This window comes from Epinephelus fuscoguttatus, linkage group LG5, assembly GCF_011397635.1.
Source record: "Epinephelus fuscoguttatus linkage group LG5, E.fuscoguttatus.final_Chr_v1".
NCBI classification, from domain to species: Eukaryota; Metazoa; Chordata; class Actinopteri; order Perciformes; family Serranidae; genus Epinephelus; species Epinephelus fuscoguttatus.
In genome coordinates this window covers 620637-647895 of record NC_064756.1, presented here as the reverse complement: position 1 = coordinate 647895, position 27259 = coordinate 620637, and the positions used below count along the sequence as shown (strand labels likewise).

The window sequence follows — 27259 nt, the reverse complement described above, 5'->3', positions numbered from 1 at the left end:
GTCCTGTGGACTTCTTCATGCCCTCTGCAGGAACCTGACGGCTTTTATTGTGAAGGACTCGACCGGAAGCGAACAATTTTACTGTGTGTTTCTTCTCGTGGCTTCCGGAGGAGACTGAGCATCAGAGAGCTGCAGCAGCTGGACCGACAGACACATCTGGACCGGGACAGACCTGCGGGGACAGACAGGGGGACAGACACAGAGACAGACAGGTGGACACAGAGACAGACAGGTGGACACAGAGACGGGGACAGACGGTCAGGTGTGTCTCTCAGCATCCCCCCCTCCCCCCCGTGTCTTCTCTCCTCCCTGTCTCCGGGCCGTGCCGGGCTCCATGGGGGACAGCATGGCGGAGGAGACCCGGGTCATCTACCACCTGGAGGACCAGGAGACCCCCTACCTGATCCGGATCAGCGTGCCCGCGCAGCGCGTCACCCTGGCGGACTTCAAACACGTCCTCAACAAACCCAACGTCAAATTCTTCTTCAAGTCCGTGGACGACGACTTCGGGTGAGTCACGTGCCCCGAGTATCGATCAGGAGGATGATGATGATGGTGATGATGAATCGTGACGTCAGTGTGTTGTTTTTATTGATGATGTCAGTGATTCAAAACACTAACGTCACACAGCTCATTAAATATGCAGACAGAAACAATACAGACAGATTTATTTATTTATCTTTAAAATAAAACAAAACAAACACTGAAGAAACAAAAACAAACGGTGACGTTGAGGGACTGTTCATTACTTGTGAGAGGAGGGGCGGTGCAAAAGGGGGTGGGGCATGTCAGATATTTATAAGCTCTGGATATATTTCGGGTTAGGGGAGGAGCTTATGTTTTATTTCGGGTTAGGGGAGGAGCTTATGTTTTATTTCGGGTTAGGGGAGGAGCTTATGTTTTATTTTGGGTTAGGGGAGGAGCTTATGTTTTATTTCGGGTTAGGGGAGGAGCTTATGTTTTATTTCGGGTTAGGGGAGTTAAATAATAAATAATAACAACCCACTGAGTGATGATGATGATGATGATGATGAAGTCCAGTTTAAATGTCTCTGCTTGTTAAATGTGCGGCGACATAAAGATGCAGGGACGGGGACACGCGTCAACATGTGGGACACTTTCTTTAACAGACAGGAAGTCATACTATACCTGGATCAGTGACATCAATCGATCGATGACATCACACTGACACACTGCGGCAGAATTTAATTTGAGCTCGTACAGTGTGTTATATAACTCTGTGTGTGTGTGTGTGTGTGTGTGTGTGTAGGATTACATAACAGATTATTAAGCGTCGTCTTAGATTAAAAATATCCTGAAGAATTTATAAATAAATAAAAGAATAAAGATAGAAACTGTGTGTGTGTGTGTGTGTGTGTGTGTGTGTGTGTGTGTGTGAAGGTGTGTTTGTATTGATCACATTGTAAGGACCGTGGCTGAGATGACCTGATCACATCTCAAAGATCAATATATTTATTAATTGATCATGATCAACAGTACAGAGACAATGCTGCATGATGGTGATGATGTGATGTGTCTGTGTGTTACAGGGTGGTCAAAGAGGAGATCAGTGATGACGATGCCAGGCTGCCGTTTGTGAACGGACGAGTTGTCTGCTGGGTCAGAGACACACACACACACACACACACACACACACACACACACGATGACAACTTCCTCTTGTCCAGTGTTAGTGTTAAAGTCACTGGATTGTTTGCATTCTTTGATACTGGCACAATGTTGGCACGAGCCACATTTATAAGTATCCTTCACAGGTCGATGAAGCCGAGTGTGTTTATCTGAAGCAGAGAGATGGCGTAGGCACCAGCCTGTCACGTGAAGTGGGGACCCTTCTAAAGCTGATTTGAGGAGGAACAGGACAAACCTCTGAGCAGAGGGTCATTTGATTAAATTCCAGTTAGAATGCACAATCTTTTTTACAGAGTTTGCAAAAGAACTATATTGTGTGACAAAGTAAGTTTGCTCTGAGAGCTAAGTGGGCGTGTCTTGAGGCGTCATCCAATCAGCAGCCACGTGTTTTTGTTTTGGTGATGTCATTGTGATGTCGATAAAGCTCCTTTGAATCGGCCTCAATGAACGCCGGCATATTAAGTGTTGGTGCGTCTGCACTCCACAGTTTGTGTTTCAGTAAAGGTGTTGATGCTCAGGTGTTCATCTGTCTCCAGCTGGTGTCTGCAGAAACCTGTCAGTCAGACTTTAGAGGCTCAGACCTGCAGTCTATAGCCACGCCCACCGGCCTGGCCCCGCCCCCCATAGAGAGGACAGGTGTGATCGGAGACTCCAGACCGCCGTCCTTTCAGTGAGTACCTGCCTCACCTGTCTCACCTGTCTCACCTGATGTTACACGCCACAAACACCTGCTGTAAATGTGTGTGTGTTCAGTCAGGAGGACGCGGCGGCGGCAGCGGCAGCGAATGCTGACGTCAGAGATGAGGAGGGAGGTGAGGAACCTGACTCTTTGATATCAACACAGGTGTAATTTTCAGGTGTCTGAGCCTCTGATTGGCTGCTCTCTCTGCAGGTGGGTGTATGAATGGCCACACCCACCGACCACCAGCTCACCAGAATGGGGCGGGGCCAACAGGTGGAGGCGACAGCTCATCGACTCAACAGAGCAGCCAATTGGAGACGACCAGCTTCTGCTCTTCTGAGGAAGACTCAGGAGGAAGGTCAGACACACACACACACACACACACATCTGCAGAGTTGGGTAAGGGTTGCTTTAAAAGTAACCAGTTACTTTACTGCGTTACTCCCTGAGAAAAGTAACTCAAGCACTTTTAAAGTACTTTTGAGTATTCTACATTTCCTATTGGGCAATGGACCACAGGGCGTTTTTAATATTTCCTCTAGGGATGTTACCACACAGAGTAAAAGGGGGAAATGATGGTGTGAAACAGCAGAGGCACTTTGTCAACCTGCTGAGTTAACGTTACTGTCATCAGCATCAAGCTAGCAAACAATGTTATTTCTTCATAATGGAGACGGACATAAAGTAATAACATTAACAAATAGCGGCGGGGCTTTTACTCACCACAGCTGCAGAGGCTCCCAGCTTCATCTGAAACAGACTACATTATAGACGGTCCATTATTTATTAATCCCTCTGTGTGTTTATATTTTTACTTTTTATCTGCTCTGTTGTCTTTGTAAAGTTAACATATCGCACCGTCATTTCAAACTCAACACTTGTTTCAAATTAAAAGCCCCTTATAACCCCGGCTGAGAGTAATCCCTCCATTTTCTAAATAGACTTTTATTCTGAAACATTTGCAGGAACATGTTGTGTAAGATTCGGTGACTTGTATGTTTACATACAGTACTTCAAATGTAGCTCCTGCCATCTGCTGATGTTTTTACGTTACTACAACAACATGTCGGCTGACACATGAACAGACAGTGACTGAAATAATAGTAAAAGTAATAAAACTAGGACAAGAATAACCTGATGACATCACACACGTCGTAAAAGATGACCAGGGATAATTGGTGAGTACCAGCGTGTAGTGTGTCATGTCTGTCGGCCAAGTCACGGCACAATTTTATGACTCCACAATTAATGTGACATAGTGATTTTCAGAACAGGCAGAAAAGTCGTGTAGTGTGAACTAGAGGGTGACATGGGAGTGGATTTTCAGTCCCGTCCCACTCTCACAAAAATAATCCCATCCCGTCCCAATCCCATGAAAAAGGAAAAAAAAAATCTTGTCCCGTCCCAGTCCCACAAGAATGACTCCCGTCCCATCCCTCTCCTGTGTTGTGTTTCAGTTACAGTAAAAAAACACATCTATGTATATATCTGCAGTACATGGATGACACAGTGCCTGCCTTAGTTGAATATAAACCCAAATATGACATCTAATGTTGTGTTTTGATGTTTAATTAATCTAACATTCACTCCACCTTGAAGCTGTTCAGAATGAAACACATTTGATTTCTGATGTGGTCAGACAACACGTCATAAGAGCCAGTTCTCAGAGAGAAAAATGTCGTTAAAGTAGTGTTTGGATCCTCTGACTGATATTATTATATATGACATCATTAGATTATTAATACTGAAGCATCAGTGTCAGAGCAGCATGTTACTGTTGTAGCTGCTGGAGGTGGAGCTAGTTTCAAAAAATCGACTATTGTTATTATGATTAGGCCTGTCACCAGAACAAATGTTGCTAGGCGATTAATTGCGTCAGAAATTATTGTGATAAGCAATAATATTGCGTAATATTGTGCTTTTAAGACCATTTTTAGTATTGTTGTAATTTTGCTGTTTTTAGACCTTTTTTTAAACGTATATAATGATAATAAAGGCATAGTGATGCAGGTACACCCTTTTAAAGAGAAATAAACATTTATTTAACAAGAATATTTAGGACTGCAAAGACAATTTAAATATCCGAAATAACACGAAAAAATATCTAAATAAATAAATACAACGAAATAGACTGTCAGTCTCTCACTCTCAGGTGATGACGAGAGCTTTCTCTCTGTTCATTATGCTAATGAACCAACTCACCTGGCTGCCAGGTGATGCACGGAAGTGAACGCTCTTGTCGTCCAGTCTCTTTGGTGGAGAGAGACGAGGAAAACAAACACGCATGAATATGGCAATTAATCCCTTTCAATTTACCGTGCAATTAACCGACTCATCGCATTTCGCGACAGGCCTAATTATGATTCCCAGTGCCGAACGCTCCCGTTGACTTTTTTCCCATCCCGTCCCAATCACGCGAAGAATAGTGAAACTGATTCCCATCCTGTGGGAATCCCGAAAAAATGTCAGCCTCGAGCGTGTACCAGGCATAATGCAAGTCCTGAGTCTGAAATATGTCCGTCAGCGAGTCCTACTCCACCTATTTAGACTCCACCGTAGACAACGGCAGCATTTCTCCGACCACATAGCGAGCCACAAGCTCCGTGGCTTCTTTCAGACTGATAGGTTTAACGTTATCTCCGTTATTAGAACCAAACAACAGCCATTGCTGTTTCGGAGCTGAAGGACCAGCGTTCTAAAATAACGGAAGTAACTGATGTCTTGTTTGAAAATATACTTAAGTATTTGATTACTCAAACAGCAAACTAACGCGTTAGGTTACTTGTTATTGCAAAAAGTAATCAAAGTACTCTAACGCGTTACTTTGTAACACGTTATACTAGGGCATTAACAGTAATGTCGATTTGTCGACGTGTCGACGTCAGTGGCACAAGTCGACACCCCCCAGGTGGAGTTGACAAGTCGTGTGTTTTTCTCTCTCTCTCTCTCTGTGTGCTTGTGTACGGAATGCAATTGCTGCCTCTGATTGGCTTACACTGATACTTTATCCTTGAACATACTCGGGCGTACCATAAGCGGAGCAGACTCCAGTCATTTGGGCTTTCATAAATGAAATGTAAAAATGTCCGTGAAGAATCCCCGCAATGTGAAAAATACATGCCGAGAGTCTGCGTGGTCGTAAAATCTGAGCTTTGCACGCACAGGGCTTGCGGACGTCCGATTTGGACCTCCACAGAGTCTGTTCCACCCGAGTATGTTCGGGCCTTGACGGACACACATCACATGTGTGGAGATACTTCACTTTCCTCCGCCGTGTCACTGTGATGACATCATCAAATGACTTGTTGACTCGACTTCGACTTTATTGACAAACTTTATTGCCCTACGTTATACCCAAGTCTGCACGTCTGTCTGTTCATGTGAGGACCCTGGTCTACATAGTACATTACCAGGACACTGATGGTGTCTTCAAGTACACTCTGGCATCTGAAGAACTCTTTTCTCTGTCTGTCTCTCTCTCTCTCTCTCTCTCTCTCTCAATTCAATTCAATAAGCTTTATTGGCATGACTGTAGATTAACAATATTGCCAAAGACATTAAAATTTACAAATAAAGTACAATAATAAAAGTAAGTCAGAAAACTATAAAAAAAAAGATTAAATATATGATATATAGTACAAAATACACCAATCTACAATACAATACACCAATATATAATATAGAAAAAAAAATGAATAAAGAAAAATGTAGATGGTGAGTTACAAGGACTGTAAATATAGACAGGTGTGTCAGGTGTTGTGATGGTTGTCCCTCAGGCTGTGGCATAACCTGACATATGTTGCTGCTGCTAAGCTGCTGACTCTGTTCTCTCCAAGGATGTGTTGCATTTTAGTTTGATCAGGCAGAGAATCAAAGTCAGTGACTTAATGTTTTATTTTTGAGAGGAAGTCGGCTCTGATGTGTTCATACTTGCTGCAGTGCAACAGGAAGTGTGTCTCTGTCTCCACTTGTCTGTGTGGACAGAGCTCACACAACCTGTCCTCTCTGGGCAGCCAGGTCTGCCTGTGTCTGCCCGTCTCTATGGCCAAGCTGTGGTCACTGAGTCTGTACATGGTCAAAGTCTTCCTCAGTTTCTCATCAGTCACGGTGCTCAGATATTCTGCCACCGTGTACTGTCTATTTCAGAGCCAAATAACACTGAAGTTTGCTTTGCTTTTTGTGGTCGATGTCCAATAGTTAATGTAATGTTCTTTTTGTTTCTCTATAATTTGGTGGGTCCAGATTGTGTGAGGGCTGTGCTGAGGTCTTGTGTTGTTAGAGGAGCTGAGCCTCAGGACCAGCTGGCTGAGGGCTCTTCTCCATGTTCTCCTCTTGGCATTGCAGAGCTTTGTAGTGGTAGGAGTTGGGGTCACTTGTTTTAAGGTGTTTATAAAATTTGATGGCTCTTTTTGAATTCTAATTAAAAGGGAATTGGCCTAGCTCAGCTCGGCACCCGTTGTTGGGGTGTTCCTGTGCACTCTCAGGATGCTCTTGCAAATCTCTGTATGCAGGATTTCGATGGGGTGTTTGTCCCATTTTTCAAAATCTTGATTTGCAAGAGGACCCCACACCTCACTACCATACAGAATAATTGGTTCAATTATAGATTTGAATATTTTGAGCCAGATTCTAATGGGCATATTAATGTTTGAAGATTTCTTTATAGCATAGAAAGCCCTTCTTCCCCTCTCTCTGAGATCATCAACAGCCAGGTTAAAGTTTCCCGTGGACGTGATGTGTAGTCCTAAGTATGTGTAGTCGTGTGTGTGCTCCACCTCATGAGAGCCCAGGAAAAACCTGGTTTGGTCTCCCTGACCCCTGGGTCGTTTCTGGAATATCATAATTTTGGTTTTGTCCAGATTAACTGTCAGGGCCCAGGTCTGACAGAAGGTTTGCAGATGATCCAGTTGCTGTTGTAGTGCTTCATGTGATGGAGCCAGCAATATGAGATCATCTGCAAACAGTAGGCATTTAACCTGTGTGTCAGACAGAGTGAGACCAGGGATGTCAGATAGTTCTAGTGATTTGGCCAATTCATCGATATATAGATGTTGAAGAGGGTGGGACTGAGACTGCAGCCCTGTTTTACTCCTCTACTCTGGGGGAAGAAATCTGTTTCCATGTTGTTAATTTTAACAGCACATTTCATATGACTGTACATGGTTTTGATGATGTCATAGACCTTCCCCCCTACACCCTTCTCAATTAATTTTAAGAACAGTCCATCATGCCAAATTGAGTCGAATGCTTTTTTGAAGTCTACAAAACAAGAGAAGATTTTCCTCTTGTTTTGGTGGACGTCTTTATTAATGAGGGTGTGAAGGGTGTAGATATGGTCTGTTGTTCTATGTTTGGGTGTGAATCCTATCTGGCTCTTGCTCAGGACATCATGTTCTCTGAGGAAGTCTTGCAGTCGGCTGTTTAGGATGCTGCAGAACAACTTCCCCAGGTTGCTGCTGACACAGATGCCTCGGTAATTGTTTGGGTCGAATTTGTTTCCACTTTTAAAGATTGGTGTGATGATTCCTTCACTCCAGAGGTCAGAAATGTCCGACACCCAGAATAAGGTTAAATAATTTTAATATGGCAATGTTAAATTTATGGTCATCAAATTTTAGCATTTCATTTAAAATGCCATCAGGACCGCTGGCTTTCTTTGGCTGCAGTGCCTGGATTTTAGCCAGCAGCTCTGCTTCAGTAATTTGGTAGTCTAGGGGGTTCTGGTTGTCTTTAATGACTGATTCTAAAATTTGTAATTTGTTGAGGAGATTGTTTTGGGCCGAATTCAGGGGAACAGCAGTATACAGACTTTCAAAGTGATTTTTCCAGATGTCACCATTTTGAATAGCCAATTCTTCTTTTTGTGGTTTGCTGAAAGAGTGCCATTTCTTCCAGAAGTCATTGGAGTCAATGGACTCTTCAATTATTTGTAACTGATGCCTCACATGCTGTTCTTTTTTAGTTCTGAGTGTTTTTCTGTATACTCTCAGTGTTTCCCAGTACTGGAGGCTGAGCTCAGGGTTGTCAGGTTGTCTGTGTTTTTGATTTGACACATTTCTGAGAGTTTTTCTCAGTTGTCTGCATTCTGTGTCAAACCACTCGTCATTGGTCGGGTCTTTTGGTCTGTGGTGCTGGCGCTTTTTCAGACTGGATAAGTCTGCCACATGGTCAAATATGTTGTAGATGTCCTTTCTGTAGGTCAGATTGCAGGGTTCTACTGTGTGAGGGTCGTTTGCTGTCGTTTTAATGTAGAGTGTGATTTTACTATGGTCTGATAAGGGGGTTAAGGGGCTGACTGTAAATGCTCTCAGGTAGAAGGGGTCTAGGTCGGTGATGCCATAGTCTACTGTGCTGTTGCCAAGAGGAGAGCTATGAGTGTAAAGACCGAATGAGTCCCCTCGAAGCCGACCGTTAACCATGTACAGACCCAATGTTCGGCAGAGCTGTAACAGTTGCTGCCCACTTTTATTGACAGTTTTGTCAAAGTTGTTTCTGTGGGGTTGTGAAGGGAGGGGGATGCTGACTTGACCAGGTATATGTTTGTCTCCCTGTGTGCTGATAAAGTCTGGTTCTGTACCAGTCCTGGCATTCAGGTCTCCACAGATCAGTACACTTCCCTGGGCCTGGAAGTAACTAATCTCATCTTCGAGAATGGAGAAACTGTCTCTCTCTCTCTCTCTCTCGGCTAACAGTTTTTTTTGTGCTGAGCAAGACTAACAGTTTCTTTGTGCTAAGCTAGGCTAACAGTTTCTTTATGCTAAGCTAGGCTAACAGTTTTTTTGTGCTGAGCAAGGCTAACAGTTTCTTTGTGCTAAGCTAGGCTAACAGTTTTTTGTGCTGAGCAAGGCTAACAGTTTCTTTGTGCTGAGCAAGGCTAACAGTTTCTTTATGCTAAGCTAGGCTAACAGTTTCTTTGTGCTGAGCAAGGCTAACAGTTTCTTTGTGCTAAGCTAGGCTAACAGTTTCTTTGTGCTAAGCTAGGGTAACAGTTTTTTTGTGCTGAGCAAGGCTAACAGTTTCTTTGTGCTAAGCCAGACTAACAGTTTGTTTGTGCTGAGCAAGGCTAACAGTTTCTTTGTGCTAAGCAAGGCTAACAGTTTTTTTGTGCTGAGCAAGGCTAACAGTTTCTTTGTGCTGAGCAAAGCTAACAGTTTCTTTGTGCTAAGCTAGGCTAACAGTTTCTTTGTGCTAAGGTAGGGTAACAGTTTCTTTGTGCTAAGCAAGGCTAACAGTTTCTTTGTGCTAAGTTAGGCTAACAGTTTCTTTGTGCTAAGCCAGACTAACAGTTTCTTTGTGCTAAGCCGGACTAACAGTTTCTTTGTGCTGAGCAAGGCTAACAGTTTGTTTGTGCTGAGCAAGGCTAACAGTTTCTTTGTGCTAAGCAAGGCTAACAGTTTCTTTGTGCTAAGTTAGGCTAACAGTTTCTTTGTGCTAAGCCAGATGTGTTCCTGTGTTTATTATTTATGATTTATATTTGTGTGTGTATGATTTTATTTATCAGCTCCGACTTTATTATTTTAACGTCACTTTTTTTGGATCATCTGGATTTTGGATTATTTACATATTTATTTATTTTTACAGATCTGTTTTTATTCATTTATCTGTTTAACCTCCGGAGAGTTTTTGTAGGATTTTGTTTTTCAAGGTTTGTTTTTAATATTTTTATGTTCAGAGGTTTGTGTTAACATGATGTTGTTAGAATTTTTAAAATCTTTCTATTTTATGTATCTTTTAAAGATACATTAATTATATTTAATTTATTTTTGTCATTATTTTTTTTCAATATTGTCACGTTTTCATTTTGTAAATTTAAAATTTATTCTAGTTTCAGATTTTTGTTTTTCAGTTGCTGCATTTGAACCAATATTACGTTTATATTATTAATGTATATTTAATTTTTTATTGCTTCAGTTTTTACAGATGTAGCTGAGATATTGTTAAATATATGTTCTATTATTTTAATCATTTTGTTTGTTTATACAGTTTATTGATTTCTTGATCAATCTTTTCATATTTTGCTTCAGTTCATGAAACTGTGATTTTTATGTTGATTTAATTTCATAATGTTTTGAATGTTATCATTTTTGCTTTCCTGTTTGTCACATGATCAGTTAATCTGAATTTCGGCCCGTCACGCCTGAGACGTGTCACACTGATGTGTTTTCCTCTGTGATGTCACACCAGGTTCAGCCAATCAACAGGGCAGAGCAGCACCTCGCCGCGACTCGTCAGGCGACAACGCCGCCGCCACCGGAAACCCAAAACACATCAGCGGATGGAGAGGGTACGCACACACACACACACACACACACACACACACACACAGATCACATGACATTAATGACAGCGTCTGGCGTCTCTTCATGTTCGTGTCTGAAACTTTATCTCACGTTCAGGTTTTAATGTTTCACAACAAATCATAATAAATATAAATATATTCATGGTGTGTACATTTATATATATACTTGTGTGGATTTACATTACTTTATAAGTATATATTGTGCATAATTATATTAATATAAACAAATATATTGACACACTTATAAATATATTTGTGCACATTTATATATTAATAAATATTTGTTCATATATTTGTGTATATTTATGTATGTGTAAATATATTTGTATAAATACACACAGTTAATTCACACTGCAGGACTGATGGACATTACTCAGGGACATGATGTGAGACCTGTATTTATATGTTTGATGAGACATATTTGTTCTAATATATGTATGTTCTATTATTTTAATCATTTTGTTTGTTTATACAGTTTATTGATTTCTGTCAATCTTTTCTGCTTCAGTTCCTGAAACTGTGATTTTTATGTTGATTTAATTTCATAATGTTTTCTGTTATCATTTTTGCTTTCCTGTTTGTCACTGTCAGTTAATCTGTTTCGCCCGTCCTGTCTGTCTGTCACACTGATCTGTTTTCCTCTGTGATGTCACTCCAGGTTCAGCCAATCCTGTCTCTGCACCTCCTCTCTGTCCGACAACGCCTCTGTCTCTGTCCACATCCTGTCGCACACACACACACACACACACACACCTCACTGACATTAATGACAGCTGTCTCTGGCGTCTCTTCTGTTCTGTCCTTTATCTCGTCTCTTTTCTCTCTGTTTCACAACAAATCATAATAAATATAAATATATTCTGTCTGTACATTTATATATACTGTGTGGATCTCTTTATAAGTATATATTGTGCATAATTATATTAATATAAACAAATATATTGACACACTTATAAATATATTTGTGCACATTTATATATTAATAAATATTTGTTCATATATTTGTGTATATTTATGTATGTGTAAATATATTTGTATAAATACACACAGTTAATTCACACTGCAGGACTGATGGACATTACTCAGGGACATGATGTGAGACAGACCTGTGGACTCTGTCATCATGTCCTCTGATGAGACAGCTTCTGTCTGTCCTCATGTTGTCTTTAGATTTCCTCTCTAATCTTTTAACTCTGTCCTTCTGTCTCTGTCCTTCTGTCTGTCCTCCTGTCTCTGTCCTTCTGTCTCTGTCCTCCTGTCTGTCCTTCTGTCTCTGTCCTCCTGTCTCTGTCCTCCTGTCTGTCCTCATGTCTGTCCTCCTGTCTGTCCTCCTGTCTGTCCTCCTCTCTGTCCTCCTGTCTGTCCTCATGTCTGTCCTCCTGTCTGTCCTCATGTCTGTCCTCCTGTCTGTCCTCCTTTCTGTCCTCCTCTCTGTCCTCCTGTCTGTCCTCATGTCTGTCCTCCTGTCTGTCCTCCTGTCTCTGTCTTTCTGTCTGTCCTCATGTCTGTCCTCCTGTCTGTCCTCCTGTCTGTCCTCCTGTCTCTGTCTTTCTGTCTGTCCTCATGTCTGTCCTCATGTCTGTCCTCCTCTCTGTCACTCTGAACATGGGTGAGTAAAACAGGAAGTACTCGATTACTTTACTACAGCTGGACATGTCCCCCAGGTACACAGCAGGGAGTAAAAGTACACAGCAGGAAGTAAAAGTACACAGCTGCAGGAAGGAAACATACACAGCATGAAGTAAAAGTACACGACAGGAAGTAAAAGTACACAGCAGAAAGTAAAAGTACACAGCAGAAAGTAAAAGTGCACAGCAGCAGGAAGTAAAAGTACACAACAAGAAGTAAAAGTACACAGCAGAAAGTAAAAGTACACAGCAGCAGGAAGTAAAAGTACACGACAGGAAGTAAAAGTACACAGCAGAAAGTAAAAGTGCACAGCAGCAGGAAGTAAAAGTACACGACAGGAAGTAAAAGTACACAGCAGAAAGTAAAAGTACACAGCAGAAAGTAAAAGTGCACAGCAGCAGGAAGTAAAAGTACACGACAGGAAGTAAAAGTACACAGCAGAAAGTAAAAGTACACAGCAGCAGGAAGTAAAAGTACATGACAAGAAGTAAAAGTACACAGGAGGTGTACAGGTCCTGGAGAGTCCTTGGGGTCCTGGAGGCACAGCAGATTGTAGTCTGTCCTTGTCCTTGGCGGTGGCAGCAGGGTACCAGCTGGTAATGGTGCTCTGGGTGATGCAGACATGAAGCTGAGTCTCTGATGTTTTAATCCCTGTGATTTTATTTATTGATCTGCAAGAAAAAACAATGAGAATGAATCTGTCCGTCTGTCTGTCCGTCTGTCTGTCAGAGAGGTATAACTTCCTGGGCATTAGTATCGTCGGTCAGAGTAACGACAGAGGAGACGGAGGGATTTATATCGGCTCCATCATGAAGGGCGGAGCGGTGGCAGCAGACGGACGCATTGAACCTGGAGACATGTTACTGCAGGTACAACTGTCAGAACTACTGTCAGTACTGGTGTCAGTACTGGTGTCAGTTCTACTGTTTGTGGTATAACTTGAATGAACTGATTAAATAACTGTCCGTGTGTCCGTCAGGTGAACGACATCAACTTTGAGAACATGAGTAACGATGACGCTGTCCGAGTCCTCAGAGAGATCGTCCACAAACCAGGGTGACACGTCTTATACTTTTACTACTATTACCACTGTTACTGCTAGTAGTACAACTGGAGTGAAGCTAACATCACACATACACGTCTGTCTGTCTGTCTGTCTGTCTGTCTGTAGTCCTGTGACGTTAACGGTGGCAAAGTGTTGGGATCCAAACCCACGGGGCTGCTTCACACTGCCGAGGAGTGAGTATCTTCAGAACACTCGTCAGTGTCATTTATTACCTCCCCACACTTAATTTACACGGATACACCTGGTTGTCCGCCGTCTTTCCCCACGTCCCCTGAAGGTGAACCGGTCCGTCCAATCGACCCGGCTGCCTGGGTGTCGCACACTGCCGCCATGACAGGGAGGCTCCCCCCACACTATGGTGAGACTCCCATCACACAGCATGCAGTATTTGTCCATCCGTCACCTGTCCATCCACGATCCCAATGATAATCTGCCCGTGTTTTTCAGGCGTGCATGAAGAAACCCATCTCACCATCCACAGCGACATGACAGCTGTTGTCAAGGCAATGGCCAATCCTGAGTCGGGTCTGGAGGTTCGGGACCGGATGTGGCTGAAGATAACGATTCCCAATGCCTTCATAGGTAACAAGCCACTACCCTTAACCTTTCATGCTTAGCAGCCCCTACTCTAAACCCTTCGTAGGTAACAAGCCACTACCCTTAACCAGGCCTATTCAATTAGCCGCCCACGGGCCACATGCGGCCCAGAGGCAACCTCTGAGTGGCCCGGGCAGGGATTGGTAACAAGACCCAGTATTAAACGGCCCGAGGCAAATTTAATCAAGACTGTAATAATAGTAAGTTCTGACGTTATTGGCTCCGAAGTTATTGGCTCTTATCGTTACTTTCGTTACTTAAAGTTTTGGTTTCAGGTGTCAGCCATGCAGCGTCCATCCTAGAGGCCATTAGACGAATGGAAAACTCTATGAACACAAGGTTTGATAACCTGGAATCATCTCTCACTGGGGTAAAAATTGCTCTAGCCGCAAACTCATCCCGCATAACCAGCCTGGAAGAGACACAAGAGGAGCATGACACATGCATCACCGAGTTGGAGAAGAGTTGTGGTGAGGTGCACACCCAGAACAAGCTCTTGAAAGCTAAACTGAGCGACCTCGAGGGAAGATCGAGAGGACAAAATATTAAAATTATTGGTCTGCCTGAGAAAGTGGAGAAGGGCTCACCTACGGCATTTGTATTGGACCTGTTGCCTAAGCTTCTGGGAGCAGATCGCTTCCCACACAGGATCAAGGTGGACCGTGCTTACCGCATCAGCCCGCCGGGCAACAAGCCACGCGTTATGATTGCTGCGATACACCACAACCCAGTGAAAGAGAAAATAAGATAAGAGAAAATAAGAGAAAAAAGATAAGATAAGAATCTTTATTGTCATTGTACACAGGATACAACGAAATTTCGTTCTGGCATCACACAGGTCAGATCAACAAACAGTGGTAAAATGTAAACAGTGCTGTAAAGTGTAATGTATGAATAAATATTGTGTATTGTTATTATAAATATAAATATACATTAGGTTGTTAAAAACTAAATAAGAATTAAAGTCAAATGAGATTAAGATAAAGGAAGAATAGATGAGATCAACTGTCGGATCAGCAGTATGGTACAGTAAGTGATATGATGATAGATGGTACAGTGGAGTGCAGTGCAGCAGTTTGATACTGTCAGTCAGTTCACAGCTCGTGGAAAGAAGTTGTTTCTCAGTCTGTTGGTTCTCACACGTGTGGCTCTCAACCTGCCTGATGGGAGAGTACTGAAGAGGGGGTGTCCAGGATGTGAGGGGTCCTTCTGGTTGTGGAACGCCCGCTTGAGGAGGCGTCAGGAGTAAATGTCACTCAGGAGGGGGAGGGGAGAGCCGATGATTCATTGGGCAGTTTTCACCAATCTTTATAGGTCTTTCCTCTCAGCTGCGGTGCAGCTAGAGAACCAGACAGGGCTGTCGTATGTGAGAACACTCTCGATGGTGCTGCGATAGAAGTTAATGAGCACCTTCTTTGAAAGTCTGTTTCGTTTGAGTGTTCTCAGGTGGAAGAGGTGTTTCTGGGCCTTCTTGATGAGGTAGGAGGTGTTGACGTTCCAGCTGAGGTTGACAGCTGGAACGTCAACATTGTACCACCTACCTAAGCTCTTTACTGACTTTTCCCTAATTGTTGGGATGTCCTCATCATCTATGACAAACTTCCTATCACTTAACTTCCTTCTACATATCGAGATGCTTCTAGATTTACTAGGCTTGATCTTCATGCTGGCCCACTTGAGGTTCTTATTTACCTTCTCTAGTAGCCTCTTTGTACATGGCATTGTTGTGGTCACCAGTGTCATGTCATCCATGTAAGCCCTAACTGGTGGAAGATGCAACCCGTTCTGCCGTCTCTCTCCACCTACCACCCACTTAGAAGCCCTGATGATTACTTCCATCGCCATAGTAAATGCTAATGGAGAAATTGTACACCCTGCCATGATGCCTATTTCTAGCCTCTGCCAACCTGTTGTGAAGCCTGCCGTACTTAGACACAACCTAATATCCAGAAAGTATGCTTTCACTAAGTTGACAACTACCTGTGGCACTTTTTCCCCACTTTATTTATCAGTTTTCACAGTTGAAAATGAAACATTATATATACAGAGATATAATAACAAACTTTTCTCCCACCCCACCCCCCCACCCCCACCCCAGGGGACAATCAGAAAAAAAAAACAAAAAAAACAAACAAAAATAAAAACAAAAACAAAACAAAAAACATACGAAGACAAAACATAAGATGTGTATGTGAGAGAACGATCACATGGTTACGGTAACAATTAATGACAATATATAAGTGACTAATAGGACAAAACCTCATACCTGTTCAAGCAAATATGTAATAAAAGGTTGCCATATCCTACTGAAATTATCCTTAGGTCGTAGAGCAAGTCTTATCTTTTCTAATTTTAAAAGACGTAGTCTATCTCTAACCCAATGTTTATAGGAGGGCGTGACAGCCAGTTTCCAACTAAGTAAAATTATCCTCCTAGCTAAGAGGGTGACAAACGCAATGCAATCAGATTGTGCTGTAGGAAGATGATCATCTTCACACTGAATGCCAAATATGGCCGTGAGAGGGTTCGGATTTATTGGTCTTTTTAGTGTCTTGGATAGGGCATCAAATATAGAGGACCAGTAACCTGATAGTGCCGGGCAAAACCAGAATGTATGAGCTAACGTTGCAGGTGAAAAATTGCATCTATTACACGAAACATCAATTGCTGGATACATCTTTGCAATTCTGGCTTTAGAAAAGTGTAGTCTATGTGCTACTTTGAATTGAAGTAGGCCATGTCTGGCACAAACTGATGAAGATCCTTGAAAATATATCTGACCATTCAGTATCTGCTATTTGTAAGTTTAGATCAGCCTGCCATGCTTCTCTCAAAACATCAACAGATGCCCTCTGTAAAGATGAGAGTTTCATATACATAACAGATATTATGCCTTTGTTAGATGGAGCTGTTGGGAATAGAGTATCCATGGGCTGTTGTTCAGGGATTGCAGGATATGATCTTGTTTGATTCTGAATCCAATCCCGGACCTGTAGAAATCTTTAAAAATGTGATTTTGGTAAATCAAATTTAGCTCTGAGCTGGTCGAATGAGGCAAAGATATCTCCAATGTACAGATCTTTAAATGAGACAATACCTTTCTCACGCCAGGCTAAGAAAGAGTCATGCTCAAGTGAGGGGCAAACTGATGATTAGCCACAACTGGGGCACAAAGCGAGCCAGCCTGCCAGCCGAAGTGTTTTCGCACCTGAGCCCATATACGCAAAGATTGATAGACTAGGGGGGCAGAAGATGCACAGCGTGGTGTGATAGGCATTGCCGAGTATACCAAGGCTGGCAGGGATAATGGGAGGATTGCATCAGCCTCCATTTGGACCCACGCAGGGGGCTCGTTAGTGTAAGTTTGAAGCCAATAAGCCATGGCTCTCAGGTTACATGCCCAATAGTATAATTGGAAATGAGGTAAAGCCATCCCACCTATTGATTTGGGTCTTTGTAAAAATTCCTTACAGATTCGAGGTGGTTTCTTATTCCAAATGAAGTCAGAGATAATCTTATTGAGATGTGAAAAAACAGATTTGTTGATAAAGATTGGCATAGTTTGGAACAGGTATAAGAATTTGGGCAATATGTTCATTTTTATTAAATTAATTCTGCCAGCTAATGAGAGAGGAAGTGTAGACCATTTGTCGAAGGCCATCTTGGTGTGCTCTAAAAGAGGAGCAAAATTAAGTTTAAAAAGTTTTGAAACTTTCCGAGTTACAACTATACCCAGGCACGTGAATTTTTCACTAGTCACCTTAAAAGGATAGGAGTTAAAAGAGAGTGATCGTGCAGCAGAATTGACAGGAAAAAGCTCACTTTTCGAGACATTAATCTTATACCCATAAAGCTTGGTGAAACGTTCTAGTGTAGTCATAACATGCGATAAAGTATTCAGGGGGTCAGTAATATATAACAATAAATCGTCAGCATATGATGATAACTTATGTTCCCTTCCACTCCTTAATATGCCGCGAATCTCCGGCGACGAGCGCAGTGATGCTGCGAGAGGTTTGATAGCTATCGTGAATAAAAGGGGTGAGATTGGGCACCCTTGCCTCGTGCCACGTTACAACGGGAAATATTGGAAGTCCATATTATTAATGCGTACTGACAACATTGGGGATTTATATAATAATTTTAACCATGATATGAATTTTGGACCGAATCGAAATCTCTCTAGACACTGAAAAAGGTAGCCCCACTCGACCCTATCGAACGCTTTTTCAGCCACCAAAGAGATAATTACCTCGGGTAATGGCTGATTGGGATCCGCGTTCTGCATAATATTTGAAAGCCGACGAATATTAAAAAAATAGAGATGGTTTTTTATAAAACCAGTTTGATCTGGAGAGATAATCAAGGTAGGGTAGGTTCTAGGCGGTGAGCTAAGATCTTAGCTAACAATTTGCAGTCCACATTCAGCAGCGATATCGGACGGTAGGACCCGCAGCTAAGGGGATTCTTACCTTTTTTCAATATAAGTGAGATAGAAGCCTGAGAGAATGTAGATGGAAGGTAGCCCTTGACAAAGGATTCCTCAAGAACAGTGAGTAAAATTGGCAGCAGCTTATCTCCAAATCTCTTAAAAAATTCAACCATGAATCCATCAGGTCCTGGAGCTTTAGCATTTTGCATTCTGTAAAGAGCTGATCTAGTTTCCTCCAAAGACAGAGGCTCTTTCAATTGCTCCATAAATGATTCACTTATTTGAGGCAAATCCATGCTCTGAAAAAACGACTCCAGCCTAAAAGGGTCGTGGATCACCTCAGATGTGTAAAGGGAGGAATAAAATACTTTAAACTCATTATTTATCTCCTGCTCATCATTAGAGATCTGACCATCATGTTCACGGATACTTGTGATCACGGTAGAGGCTGTGAACTGCCTAATCTGTTGGGCAAGAATCTTGCCTGTTTTATCTGAATGTTCATACAGATTAGAGCGAGACTGAAGCAGTAGCTGCTCTATATAATGGGTGGTCATCAAGTCGAACTCTGTCTGCAGAGCTGACCTCTCCCTTAAAAGTTCAGGGGTGGGAGCAGTTGAATATTTACAGTCCAGCTGATGAATTTGGTCTGTGAGATCTTTAAGGCGCCGTTTTCTACTCCTGCCCTCCCAGGTGGTGTATGAGATAATCACTCCTCTTAAAAAAGCTCTAAGCGTATTCCAAAGAATGGATCTGCTAATATCTGGTCTATCATTCATGGACAAGAAAAAATCTATTTGTGTATTTATATGGTTAACAAACGCTTCATCAGTGAGTGAAGCATTGCTAAAGCGCCACGGACGCCGAGTAACTTTCTTAGGAAAGGATATTTGCAAAACTACGGGCCCATGGTCAGAAATGACAATGCCTTCATACCTGCAATCTCTGACTGAGGTCAGCAACTGGCTATCAGTTAAAAAATAATCAATGCGCGAATAGGAATGATGCACAGGGGAGAAAAACGAATAGTGTCTTAAGTCAGGGTACAGGAAGCGCCAGGGATCAATCATGTTATATACTTGAAGAAAGGAATTAATAATCTTCGCTGATCTTGTGATATTGTAGGGAGTGTTAGAGGAGCGGTCTAATACTGGATGTAATACACAATTAAAGTCACCCCCCAGAATAAGCCTGTGTGTGTTTAAATTGGGTAATGAGGATAAAAATTTCTTTATAAATTGTGCATCATCCCTGTTCGGCGCATAAACATTAGCCAAAATTACAGGTATATTATACAGGGTACCTGTGACCACAATATATCTCCCTTGGTGGTCTGCAGTGACAGTCTGCATAATAAAGGGAGTATTCTTATTGATGAGAATTGCAGCTCCCCTAGACTTGCTTTGATAATTGGAGTGATATAATTGCCCCACCCACCCTTTGCATAATCTGTTATGGTCAGAGGTCATGAGATGGGTTTCTTGAAGGAAAGCGATATTAACATCAAGACTTCTCAAATGAGATAAAACCCTATTACGCTTGATAATGTCATTAACTCCCTTGGTGTTCCAACTAATACAGTTCACTGTAATGTCATCATTACTCCTGGTCAGCACTGAATTAACCATAATCAGAGGTAAATAAGGAATTAACTGCTGTCAAAGCATCCATAGGATATCGCTGACAATGCCACACACACCCATTAATACAAAATAATAAGTTATACATACAGACAAAAAAAACCATTACATTATGTCCCCTTCCCCAAATTACCCCTCCCCAAACGAGAGGTAAGAAGCCCCGTACACACTTGGTTCTCTTCCATTGCGCCTTCATACGCAGAGAAAAAACAACAACAACAACAAAAACACACTGCTCCTTAGAGTGTTATATGTTTCAGTAGTCAAAACTAATAATCTATATAAACGCACAAATCCTGTGGTCTCCTAGAAATGAGGATATAAGCTTGTGAGCTGCATATCAAAACCAATTAACCTGCCAGTACTGTACCTCAGCTGAGCCTGGGATCAAATAGACTCATGAAAAATATGTGCAGTCCACCTTTTGATGTGCGTAATTGTTCATCCAAATACTCCCCATACCAAAAATAAACAAATAAGAAATAAGTGTTTTTCTTCCTTCCTTATTATTAATAGTTCTGTAGAAAATAAATGAGGGACTGATCGTACCTCAAGTCAAAAAAAAGACATAAAAGAGATAAATAAATAAAAGGTTAATAACAATAATGATATTTGGATGGGAAGCAAAAAATTTAAAACTTAAATCAGTTCAAGGCAGCAAATATACATCACTAAAGGTTACAGTACCAGCAGGGGAGGTCAGCATATAGCACGAAACACCAGTAACGTTTTCCGTCTCCGAGGACGGATGGCTCCATTTGGCGAGGAAATCCTCCACATCCGCGGGGTCCTTGAAGGAGTGTGAGACACCGTCACAGGTGAGACGCAGGTCGGCTGGGTGGAACATGCTGTACTTGATTCCCGCCTGTCTGAGCTTCGCCTTGACCAGATTGAATGCTGCTCTGTGGCGGCTGAGCTCGGGGCTCATATCTGGGAATATGTGGATCCTAGCATCTCTGAATTTTAGTTTGCCTTTGTTTCTGGATAACTGCAGGATCTTTTCCTTATCCGAGTAATAGTGCAGCTGCACAATCATGGGTCTGTGGCGGCCACCGGGTTTGGGTTTTGGAGCCAGAGTTCTGTGAGTACGGTCGAGCACCAAAGGGCTTGGTATCTCCTCACCCAACACCTTGGTAAAAAATGAAGCCATGAAAGCAGTGGGTTTGCCATTTTCCGCGCCCTCGGGGATCCCGATAATCCTCAGATTCTGACAGCGGCTTCTGTTCTCTAAGTCATCATTCCGGTCCTTTAGTTTCCCGATCTCCAGTTTGAGCTCCGAAATGATGCTCTCCATGCTGGTGATGCTGGAATCATGACGGTTCAGCGCGCCCTCGATCTCCCGAACAGTACTTGCCGTCTCAGTCTGTGTGGACTGCAAAGACGCCACGTCAGCTCTGAACTCCGTTTTTAGAGAAGCGATGTCTGTCTTGGTGTCTCGTCTGAGAGTCTTGAGGTCTTGTTTGATTTCAGCACGAAGAGTCACCATCTCTTGTTTAATTATATTGCCCAGTAGTTGTCGAGAGGTTTCTATCTCAGCTTTAACTAGCTGGAGAAGAGCGTTCTCCAACTTTGCGCCGCTGCCTTGGTCGCCTTTTTCTGAGTTTTACTCACCATAACACACACAGGTGGTTCTATAATATATGTGCTGCGGAGTTATGCCACCAAAAAGTTAAAATGTCGTGTCCTACTCAAAGTAACAAGTTAAAATATACGGAGCGCGTTAGACTTGCGGCTACTCCATTTCGGGTGCAAACCGGAAGTCCCTACCTGTGGCACTTTGAAGCAGTCAAACGCACTCCAAATGAGGCTATGCGGTACTGAACCAAACTCATATGCAAGATCTAAAAATATTACATGCAGGTCCCTTTTGTTGATCTTCGCTGCCTGAATCTGGTGCCAGATCATGCTAGTATGCTCTAAACACCCTGAAAAACCTGGTATTCCTGCCTTCTGCACCATGGTATCTATTAAGCTATTCCTTTCTAAGTAGCTAACTAATCTCTGTGCTACTACACTAAAGAAAATCTTCCCCTCCACATTCAAGAGAGAAATCATCCGGAACTGGCTAAGGTCCACAGACTCCTTCTCCTTAGGAATGAGGACACCCCCTGCCCTACGCCATGCTCTTGGGATAATTTGTTTCTCTACCTTGTGAACTTCTTTCCACCTAGGTGGTCTGACATCCATCTCATGCTCTATCCCTTCTAATGGAGGGATATTGGGTGCGAAACCTACTATCCTATTCTTCTCTAAATCTGAATATGTATTTCTCAAATATTCTTCAACCTCTAGCCTTTCTGCTTTGAGCTGCCCTCCCTTGTCCTAACATATTCCTTCTTTCTCCTCTTTTTCCTGAGATGCTCTGCCCTTCTAAGAACTGCTAGCCTGCTTCTCAACTCCTCTTGCAACACATTAATTCTCTCCCTTTCTTCTTCTGTAGCCTTTCTCCACACCTTTCTTAACTGTCTCCTTTCCTTGACTAACTTCTCTATTTCTCTTTGCCGCCTAGACTTACCTGACTGTACCCTCTCACTCCTCTTTCTCTCATGCACCCCGAACCTCTCTACACCATATGAGTAAATTATATCTCCCATCTTTTCTAGCCTTTCTATTGCATTTCCTCTAAGCCTACTCAAGATTACTGACAAATCTCTATTAATTATCTCCCATTCTTTACTGTCATTTGCCCTAGGCCATCTAACTCTAACCTTTTGCTCCATGGTTCTCTCTCTGACTGGCATACTGACCTCAGTGTCACCTGCATCCTCTCTTACTACCTCCTCCTCCTCCTCCTCCTCCTCCTCCTCCTCCTCATCAGTGGCAGCATTACTGATATCCTGTGAACTGTGGTTTTCTACCTGCTGCTGGACTTCATCCGACTGACTCGACTGACTTCTTAGAAGTACTGATCAATGCGGCTACTCTGCCCTTTCTTTGCCACACACTTCTTCTTTCCCTGATGAGTTCTGAGGCCTTATAGTGAGGTTACTTTCTGCCAGCCGCAAGGACAAACCTGAAGCATCTTGATCTCTTGATCCCTAACCCTATACTATACTTACTATATATATGTATGTATCTATATATAAACCCTTCGTAGGTACGAAGCCCCTACCCTGATACTAACCCAGCTCCCTCCATCAAGCCCCAAGAGGAATTTATATTTACCTATTTATGATTCCATATATGTTAACCCTAAGTCGACCCCTTCAACCCCCCAAAGCCTTACCCTAGAGACCCTTACCTTAACCCTCCAGACCCTGAACTATCAGGAACCTCTGTCAACCAACTGATCCTGTGAACCCACCTGAGGTCCTCCTTCTGTCTTAATTTATCTGAGGAGTTCTACAAATATTGTCATCTAACTCCAGTTTACAATCCGTCCAGGTTCAGACGTGGTGGACTGGCTCCACCGCAATGTGGAGGGTTTCACCGATCGCCGCGAATCTCGCAAGTATGCAGGGAACCTGCTAAAGGCTGGTTACATCCGCCACACCGTCAACAAGGTGACCTTCTCTGAACAGTGCTACTACGTGTTCGGAGACCTCTGTGGAGGTGAGTATGGTGTCTCTACACCACAACAGTCACACATTCATCTGTTTGATGATCAGCTGCAGCTGCACTAATGACCAAAAGATGGCGACAAACGTGCCAAAACTCACCAGCTGATCATCCAGAAATGTAAACATGAAACATGATATCTGATATCAGTCAGCCAGTTTAAATCAGGACTGATTCATAAATAAGCTATGAAACTATGATGTGTTGGATTCTGTCTGACTTCAGCGCCTCTTTAATGATTTGGACAGTTTGTGTCAACAGAAAATCAACAGTTCAGCTGGTGTGCTGATGTTGCTCAGCACGCATCCTGTATTCCTGAAACATTAAAATCTGAGAGGACACAGGGAACTCACCATCAGTGTGTTCAGGGGACACACCCTGTTATTGTCCCTAATGATGCTGCATTTTAAAAAAACAGCGTTGTCATGTGACTTCATTGATTTTAAAGTATTAGCATAGGTTCTGTTAGTATTGTTAGTACTGTCAGTGGTAGTCCTGTGAGTACTGTCAGTATTGGTACGTGGTCCTGGTGAGTACTGATCATGTGACCGGTTCTGTCCATCAGATCTAGGTGTGATGACTCTGCTGGATAATGAGGAAGACTCCAGTCGAGGAGGAGGCTCAGATTGTGACCCTCTGGCTCTGCCCCCGGGCCCCCAGTGGCCCCCGGCCTTCCCCTACCAGTACCCCGTCCCTCACCCCTACAGCTCGCCTCACCCCCTTCACCAGCTGCCAGCTTGGGGAGGAGGAGGAGGAGGAGGAGGAGGTCTGCACAGTGAAGGTGACACACGTGTTTTTCTTTGCTGACAACTGTAACCCTGCATTCTTCATCTTGTCATCATTCATTCATTCATTCATTCATTCATCAGCCTTTAAACCAGACTCGCAGACCTTCATCTGTTTCTGTCCATCATCATCATCACCATCATCATCATCATCAGCTGAGAGCTGCAGGAACATTTCTCCTATTTCATTTTCACCAAAATATAAACTTGTTTTTACCATTTGTTCCTTCTGATGTGATGTTTCTTCCCCGACCTTCATCAGCTGTGGTTCAGACCGTATGTCAGTGACATCACAGTCAAACATACGGGCTGTTCTGTGATTGGTTAACGGGCTCTCAGAGGCCTGAGTGACGTGCAGGTTTGCCTTTCTACCCACAGGGGGTGCAGCAGCAAAGATAAAATCAGTGTTTATCAGTCTGTTCCCCTGGACGTCTGTCTGTCACATTCAGACAGGTTACTGACAGCGCCACCATGTGGTCAGTTATATAATACTCTCTAAAATAATCAGCCTTCACAGGCAGCTCCAGTTTGAACTTTAGCATCGGCTGAGACTGCCAGTGTGAGCAGTCCAAGTTGTAGCATGCACAAACTGACCCTTAAAGCAGAGTCCTGCATGGATCCAAACACGCACCCGTCCACACCCGTTAATAAAAGTCCCCCGACCCTCCACCCCCGATCAACAGACGAGGGATCCTTCTTCAGGGCGGACAGATAGGAAGTGGATGTCGTCTGTACACAACCGATCAAAATAACAGCAGAAACAATATGGAGGTTTAGGATGACTTTAATATGGCGGCATGTTGCTGTAAAGAGGTAACAATGTCATGTTTTATTTTGTACAGGAAGTCACAGCAGCGGATCAAACTGTAGCGACGGTCTGAACGAGAAAGGACGAGGCAGCCAATCAGAGCCCAACAAGCAGGAAGTGAGTGCTTCAACTGACAAACAACTGGCGGCAGAGTCCCCTGGTGATGACGATGGCACACGGAGACCCCCGACCTCCTTCTCTGGTCTCCATGGTAACAAAGACTCAGAGGACCTCCCTCCGGCCCCCTCGCCACCTCGAGGTCAGCGCCGCGACCTCACAGATCCCCGACAGTCCTTCTGCATGGCCATGGGAAACCCCAGTGATTTCTTTGTGGATGTCATGTGACCCTGTAACGGTGGAAACAACTCCCTGGTTTTAATTTGTGGTTTGAAAAAGAAGAATCCAGAATCTTAAAATTTTTGAGAAACATCTAGCGAGTGAACGGACCGAGGTGACTGTGAGGAGGAAGTCTGATTTGAGGTGTTTGAGACGTTTCATTGTTATTTCAGTAATATTAAAACCACATTACAGGTGGATTTATTTATGTATGTTCACTGTGGACTACCTGACCTGATGCCAGAACATGATGGTGGTTATGGGCAGTGATACTCTGCTGGGACATGGTTGACTGGGAGCGACTCACTGCCCAAAGTTAAAGAGTTAAAGTACCCCAGGGTCTTTGTAGGCCTTTCACCGGACTACCAAAGCTCTCGACTTACCGGTCAATCTACGCTCCAACCTTCAGCTCTGGTTGTGAGCATTTGGTGGTGTCTGAAAGAAGGAGATCATGGAGCTGTGACATCAGGAGAACTGCTGCTCCTTCATGTTAAAGGAAGTTGGTTTAGGTGTTTCAGGAATCCGAACAGCATACCTCCCTTTAGAGGTACTGTGGGCGCAGACCCTGGGGCAGATCCAGGGTAAGAGATTACAAACCTCATCTGGCCTTAGAAAGCCTCAGGATCCCCCAGGAGAAGCAAACCAATCTCTGACTGGTTCACAAGTCCAATATCAAAGCATCACTTCCACTGCTGACATGTCCCAGCAGAAACCAGAGTCCCCAGGCAGCGGCCCCTCCAGGACGACATTCAGATATTCAGAACAGCCAGAGCCTTCAGCAATGTGTAGTTGTATCGAGTCTGAGTCTCCTGAGTATCCCTACACCTGCCCGACACCTTTCACCCTGGAAGAATATATAGTCCAAACCCTATACAAAAGTCTGGTTCTGGAACAGGTCGTAGAGTATATCTGCTCGTACTCCCACTACGAATAAGACTGTTCCCCACCAGTGAGGTGACATCACTAGAATTAGTTTCCATAGTCAGGGGCCGCACATCTGCCTGTCCTATTGGCAGTATACCTTACAGCTATTCCTGCCCTGGATCTGCCCCGGGGCCTGCTTCCAGGTGGACATGCCAAGAGTACCTCTAAAGGGAGGGACCCTGATGGGATTACTGAACTACCTCAACCCACACCTCACAAAAGCAGACAGTCCAAACCCTGTACAAGAGTTTGTTACCAGAGCAGGCGCACTGCATTGATTATATCTACTTGGTATGGCCGGTACTCCTGCACCAACTCAGGCTGTTCACTACCAGTGAGGTGACATCCCTAGAACTCATTTCCCAGGGTCCTTATGTTTGCCTGCCACACAATTGGTAGTATACCTGACACCTGTTCTGCCCCCATAATAATAATAATAATAATAATAATAATAATAATAATAATACATTTTATTTCTGGCCGCCTTTCATGACACTCAAGGTCGGCTTACAGAGTAAAATACAATAAAATAGAAAGTACAAGATAATTCAACATTTAACAACAAACAAATATTAGTTTAAGAAGCAAACAAAACTAACATAAACAAAATCTGCTCAGGCTTACCCACTCAATGAGAATAGGAAAGCCTGAACAGGTGAGTTTTCAGCCTGGATTTAAAGTGAAAGCCTCAGGATCCCCCAGGAGGAGCACAACATGGCACTTGGTACGGGGGCACCTTGGGTCAAAGATGAACCTGGTAGTTGTATCGGACGATCAGGTGAACTGATGGTGATGGAACTGGTTGGGTGGATCAGGCGGGAGCTCTCAGACAGATCTGGTAAATCCAAAGTAG

At 43.2% G+C, this 27259-nt stretch overlaps 1 protein-coding gene across 1 annotated transcript; it reads left to right on the top strand.

Annotated features, from left to right (window-relative positions):
• The first annotated feature begins 45 nt into the window (after window positions 1-45).
• On the top strand, window positions 46-26854 carry LOC125888324 (segment polarity protein dishevelled homolog DVL-3). Its single transcript, XM_049575599.1, has 15 exons — window positions 46-510; window positions 1551-1620; window positions 2187-2320; window positions 2404-2462; window positions 2543-2690; window positions 10517-10617; window positions 12169-12240; window positions 12990-13129; window positions 13240-13316; window positions 13432-13499; window positions 13604-13684; window positions 13774-13908; window positions 23380-23547; window positions 24119-24334; window positions 25181-26854. The coding sequence occupies exons 1-15, from the start codon at window positions 335-337 to the stop codon at window positions 25489-25491; spliced, it is 1956 nt and encodes a 651-aa protein (XP_049431556.1). The 5' UTR covers window positions 46-334; the 3' UTR covers window positions 25492-26854.
• Window positions 26855-27259: the final 405 nt, after the last annotated feature.

Excerpts from the sequence above, each read along its gene's own strand:
- LOC125888324 (XM_049575599.1), top strand. The coding sequence starts at position 335 with ATGGGGGACAGCATGGCGGAGGAGACCCGGGTCATCTACCACCTGGAG. Across the intron at positions 2,463-2,542 it reads CGTCAGAGATGAGGAGGGAG|GTGGGTGTATGAATGGCCAC; the intron begins GTGAGGAACCTG and ends CTCTCTCTGCAG. Across the intron at positions 13,500-13,603 it reads CTGCTTCACACTGCCGAGGA|GTGAACCGGTCCGTCCAATC; the intron begins GTGAGTATCTTC and ends CGTCCCCTGAAG.